This window comes from Frankliniella occidentalis, unplaced genomic scaffold (assembly GCF_000697945.3).
Source record: "Frankliniella occidentalis isolate FOCC.00 unplaced genomic scaffold, Focc_3.1 Scaffold229, whole genome shotgun sequence".
NCBI classification, from domain to species: Eukaryota; Metazoa; Arthropoda; class Insecta; order Thysanoptera; family Thripidae; genus Frankliniella; species Frankliniella occidentalis.
The window spans coordinates 341,847-348,167 of NW_026267355.1; the positions used below are offsets into that span (position 1 = coordinate 341,847).

Below are 6,321 nucleotides of genomic sequence, written 5' to 3' on the forward strand. Positions count from 1 at the left end.
GGGGGGGCGGAAGGGCGAGGAGGAACATGTGGCTCGGAGGACCCAACGGCTGCGGACGCCGCACTCCGGGGGGAAACAAGAAAAGGAGGGGGAGATAGAAACTCTACACGCACTCTCCTCTCCGCCCTCCACCTCACCCTGCCCGTCCTGGAGCAGGTCGGAGGGAGGTCTTCTTGCAGCGTGAGCAAAGTATGAGAAGGAAACAGTAGCGGAGTCCATTCAGATTGCTGAAGGGGGTGGGATGATGTGGGTAAAACAACTCTGCAAAGGGATATAGGGTACTTCGGGGCTCGGCGAGACCAGACCGGAAGGAGAAGAACAAAAATCTTTGCGCGGGGGTCTGTCTGCTACTCCCCGTGCCCACTATTTTTGTTCTTTGCATGTTTGGACTCCTATTTTTTAAAAACGTAAAATGTTTTCACACCGACCAGGCGGGCCCTTTTCAGAGAATTGAGTCGAGCTGCCGTCCTGACGGCAAGATATTGCCTTTGAGCCCCCTGCGACCGCCTCCGCCCCACCCCACCTGACTTGCGACCGTTTCCAGAAGCCAGGGCGGAGGCCCCCCCCCCCCCTAACCTCGCCCGAACTGCCCCGTCTCACGACCTCCATAGCTCAGCATTTGGTGCGACTAGAGCAGCTCAGCCCGCCGGAGCGACGGCCGGAGGCCTAAACAAACAAGTTCATTTCGCACCTCGGCTGAGCCGCACCGCGCCGGGTGGGCCATCGACAGGGCGTACTTACAAATCGGGACGGGTCGGGGCTGGTGGGGCGTGTCGGCAGGTTCTGGAGGAGGCCAGCAGGGGCGCCACTCCACCGCAGGAGAGGGAGGGGGCGGGAGAAGAGGGAGGGGTCGTGCAGAATTTATATTTTAATTTGAGGCAAGGCATCGGGGTGGAGCCAGCCTGCCCTGCCGGTCGGTCGGACCTGGGGATCGGCTCTGCTTCCCTTATTAGCAGAGAGGACGGCTGCTAATAAATCGAAGGTAATGCTCGCTAATAATGCGATATGGCGCCCTGTCCCCGCCCTCTCCGAGCCGCCTCGCCTCGGCCGATCCCCCCGGCAGTGCGCGTTTAACGCAACAGGGAGAGACCGGGCCCTAAATGATACACTACACGGCTGGAGCAGCGAGCCAAGGCGAGGGGGCCGCTCCAGGGGCTGCTCCAGGAGCTGCTCCAGGCGGAACTCAAGGTACACACTCAATGTCAGTTGCACAGCAGGCGCACTCACGGACCCTTGACTATTTTGTAGTTGCACGACACGACAACGCGAGATTGCACTCTACCTCGAGGGAGTAATCATCCTATTTTTGCGTCATCATACATATTTACACCTCATTACATTGTTATGTACAACGACGTCCGGCTGGTGTCTTAAGTTTTAATTCGCTGCTAGTACAAAGTTAGAGTACTGCACGTCATTTAAGCACAGGCCTGGGTGTACGAGTTGGTACGCGGGCCTGGTTAGGTATACATGCCAGCCGAAGCTCGCCCGCCCCGTGGCGATAGGCAGACTCGCCGGCGCCCCTGCATGCCGTACAGAATACACGAGAAAATAGGCATGGGTCCCGGGGCATATTGCAAAGTTTAAGTGTCACGCGTCTAATATCACATCACCCGCCAATGCTTTCTGGATGTGACCGGTACGCTGGAACAGACGCACTCCCTCGGCCTCTCTCACTCACAAGCATTATAACATGATGTGTAGACGACCCCTTACCACATCCCCATAAGGAAATCACCTTAAAGAGCACAGGGAAGCTGTGCATATTTCGCATACACAACACAAGCGACGGGGATTGGAAATAACAAACAAACAAGCATGTATATTTTGGGAAACATTCCTTACGTAACCATCCCCCTTTTGTTTCGCAACCCCCGGCCGCCCCCCGCGGGCTACCCGCGAGCGGGCGGGAGGGCTCCCCACGCCCCACGCCTCACCGTGCCTCTCCGCCCCGCGGTGAGCAAAGCCCCCAGTGCGTATTCAAAAACACACACCATCCTCTGTCGCCCCCGCCGCGCACGCCACCCGCGCTGTAAGCTCCCTCCAACTCCGCAAAGCTCCCCCTTCCTCAGAATGGCAAGCGTCTAAGATCTGCACACCTTTCTCGCCCGGCCGGCCGGGTTCCTCGTGGGTGGGCGGCCCGGCGGGCCCCGCTCGGAACATGTCAACATTGTCAACGCACAATGCCGCCATTAAAATGAGGAGTCCGCATCTATTGCGACAACAATGCAAATGCAGCCATTACGATGCGGCATGTTTCGCGCGCTGCGGCCGGGCCTGGCCGGGCTCACATCAGCCGGCCCAGCCGCGGCCAGGGCGCCCCAGCCCAGAGGGGCGGCCAGCAGCGTTGCGCCCCGGCCCCGCCCGGCCCACCCTGGATGCGTGCGGACTATCGCGCAAAGGGCACGTACTATTTGCGTCTGCCGGTCCTGTCCCGCCTCCCCCCGCCCCGCCAAGCCACCGTGCCGGCGCACCCCGCAGCGAGCATGCCGTCGGCGGGAGGGAAGGCCAGGCCTACTGTTTACGGAAAGGAACCTTGGTTGGTTTTTCTTGAGAATACCACAACAGTGGTTGTGATCATCATGTCTGTTGAGGCTGAGAGCAAAGTAGCCTTTAATATTCACAGTTAATCCAGGACAATCTCAACAACACAAAATGCTAGCCCATTATAATTAGTGAAATAAGCAAATTAAATGGCAGGTAATGTCTTCGGGACACTGAACATGGTTAGAAAGCCAAAGCTTGTTCATAAAGCTACGGTCAAGAGCGAACGTCTACACTACACTCCCTCAGAAATATTAACTTTCTCACAGTATTTTTACAACCTCCTGAGCCGGAGTTGCTCGTAGTGGAAGAGACTTTAGCAAAGGTCCAGTTTGGTTTCAAGTGGACATTACTCCGTCGCGGACACGACGGGACTAATATAGATTTTTTTTGCGCGCTATCGAAGCAGTCACGCGTGTTTTGCATCTGCGCCACAGCAATGTTTTTATTTCTGATCCTCGTAGTCGAGTTCTTATCCGCCAAGCAGACTGTACAGACCAAGAGTTTGAGCTACGACGACACTCAAGTAAGATATCTGCTCTACAAATAACAGTTTGTGACCTCCACCCAGCCAGAAAAGCATTTTCTACTCGACTTCGATTAGATGTCCAATGACGATGACGTTTACTTTTGGCCCATTTAGACCTCTATGAAGACATCTATTTGTTCCGAAAGTACAGTAGGTAGAGCTGAACTCATTGAATGCGCTTAAATCGACCTCATGAAAGGTGACACATCACATAGGTGACGATTTTCAAGAGCAGCAAAGCATTTAATGGATGTGATTGGAGATCTTTTTGTGAAGGTGGCCAGTTTGATCGTCAACTGTCATGTGACTATATCAAAATTACGCAAATTAAAACGTTTGTAACTTTTGTACTTTACCTCGAACTTAAAACTATTCTAAAGTAACCTACTCTGAATGAGGGAAAGAGATTCACACTAGTCGATGTCCCGTAGATATTCTGAAAGGCGCGGACAAGGAACGAGCCGGAGGCATATCAAATAAATGGTGTGAGATTCATTCGTTCAATTCAAAATTTGCCGCCAACCCAGTGTAGTGACAGCAAGGGAAAGTTCCACGGAATTTCTCATACAACCATAGATTTTTCATAGCCATACTTTGCGGCTGTACCAACTCTAAGAACGTAACCTCGCAACGCGCTAGTTTTTATCACGAGTTTTAATTCACTGAGTACTGCCAGAACATTTGCAATGCATTAATTGAGTTTCAGTGATTGAACGCGAAAGTCGAGCTTCATATCAGTTGACTTCGAAACTTCTTTTATACTATTTCGCGATGGCTAAAATGAACCTTCATAATGTAAATATGGCCGCCGCGCTAAACACAGAAATGTTGTCGCGAGTTCCTTTAATTGTTGTTGTTGGTGCTACAGGGACTGGAAAAACTAAACTATCAGTGGAATTAGCGAAGAAGTTTGGTGGAGAAATTATAAATGCCGATTCCATGCAGGTCAGTGTCTGTTGTGTCTTGTAGAGTTCAAAGGGATGGATGTAACCTAGAACCTGGACAATGTGGTGGGGTTGTGAGGTAATAATTCAGTCACATTTCGATAGATTTCGTCCCGGGAGAAGCGTTATCAATCATCTAATTTGTCAGAAACGTGCTTTTATCGCATGCTAATATCTTAAAATAACGTTATCGGTGTCCGTGAGGCGCTGTCAATTAATGTTTAAGGTACCATGTGGGTGTAAACAAAGGAGGTTGTACCATGAGGTAAACAAGAGAATGAATGATGAGCAGAAGGACTTTACTAAAATCTTATTTTTGAGTATAGTTACTGTTAAAGTCTGTTGTGTTGGGGTGATTACGTTTCCTTGTCTGAGTAATCTCAATTGCTTCTGACAATATATTTCTTGTGAGTGTTATTGTAAGATAAGAATTATTAAGTATCGTATTGGCGATGCTCTCCATAGCATTTTCTTAGCATTGATATTTGGTCGCAAATTCTGTAGTGATGACAGTAGCTAAGTTTATCGATGATTATGATGATGTCAGCAACCGTAGTTTATCCCCTCTCAAAACTCAACAAAGTTTAACTCTTAGTGAAAATGGAAAAGTACTACACATTTTATACCAAATAAAATTTAACTTGTAGTTGTTACTTTTGTCTCTAGGGTAGTCCAATAATAAAAATTACATCAATGCTTATAAAGTTCAGTGTTTGCTGTGTTCTATAAGTTTTTTAATATATGGTATTTAGTGAGGTTAAAACATACGAGTATATATATGAGCATGAGTTTGCTTAATACTCTTATACTTTGAACTAATGATTTTGATGACAATGCATGTCTCTCAGTGCATCGTGATATCGTACCACGTGCCAAGATAGTATTGATGCCCCACTTTTCTTACATAATCAGTTTCTTTTTGAGTAGGGGAGAAATCATGCCACGCAATGTTAATCCACTACCGGGTCGTCCATGGTAGATAAGGGGTGAAAGGTGGGGGAAGAGCCTCATCAATGTTGGCCCAGATTCTTTAGCTAGTAGTGAACTGAAAGAGTTGTTGCTATAATTGCTCCTCTCCGTTTTTATCTTTGATTGATTGATTTTCTTCTTTTTTAAAAAAAGTTGTGTTTGTGCACATTGTTATGCAGAAATTGGCGAAGTAAATTTTTAGCCGGTAGAACGACATGAGAATGACTTGTCAGTACTTCTGACATACAAGTGGGTTGATTGCATGCCTGCCCCATTTGAGTATGGATCCGGAAGACTGCCTGATACTCGCTCTGCTATCTGCGCTGGCGCCAGTTGTTTAGCCTCGATATGACGGAGAGTGCCAAGGACTACTGATAGAGATGAAACAGCCTAGTCGAGCCTGGCAGGCCGAGCAACATACGATCGCACAGGGTTTTCCCTCGAAATCGTACTCACAGTAAGGGGAGAGGTGGTTACCCTTTGCAAGTTTACCCAACTATATACTTAACATGAAAATTATGTTTGACGCTTAATGAAGAAGCTGAGTTCAGAGTGGCGCAGGGCAGGAGGGAGATGGACTCGTCGTGCTGCATGGTGGTCTGCCTAACCACCAGGCGCTCGCGCGGCCGCTCAGTAGTAGTAGTCACCTCGTATTGTCCACCCTCTGCAGAGGGGTCGGGTCATACCAATACTATACCGGGTGACTCAGAGAAGATTTGGGTAGGTTTGCCTACCCAACGGGCTATGGCGCCTCACGGACAGAGCGCGTAGGCAAACCAGCTCGCACCTGCGTCTTTTCTGAATCACCCGGTACGTGATTCAGGGGAGGGGGGGGGGAGGTAGGCCCATTGCAAATTGTACACCATATCCCGAACACATGAGGACGGTTAGGATAGGCAGTCCACGAAGGGGGAAGGTCAAAAAGTGTCCAAAAAGTCACAGAGCAGGCTTCCCCCTTTCACTTGTGTTTCTGGCAGTGACAGTGTCACGGAGTCTCTTTCGGGCGCTTTTGTCACCTGACCAGTAGTGTCTTCTCCGTGTCGGCGCCACCGTCACCCTCGTTGGCAACCACTGCCTCAGTGGCCAAACCGCTCCAAAAACGGTTTGGGCACGTGTGGCCTTGACCGTGGGTGTGGGTCAAAGAGATACCCCCGGCGGTGTCCGCGGGCCGTCCCAGACGGAATACCACGTGGCTCGCGGCCGGGTTGCGTTGGACGAGTCAACGTCTCGTCGCAATTTAACTTTTAAATCGCAATAGCTGTAGATTAAAAATAAATAAATCTAAGTTTACGACGAAACGAACAACTGAAAATCAGTTTGAAAAAATTATTTCTA

At 49.7% G+C, this 6,321-nt stretch overlaps 1 protein-coding gene across 1 annotated transcript in view; it reads left to right on the top strand.

Annotated features, from left to right (window-relative positions):
- Nucleotides 1–3,702: 3,702 nt before the first annotated feature.
- The window catches only part of LOC113212378 (tRNA dimethylallyltransferase), a gene marked incomplete in the record, with an annotated part of 168,624 nt that continues 166,005 nt past the window's right edge, over nt 3,703–6,321 (top strand). The window contains 1 exon segment of the mRNA XM_052272900.1: nt 3,703–4,018. Within this exon segment, the coding sequence (XP_052128860.1) occupies nt 3,845–4,018 (174 nt within the window).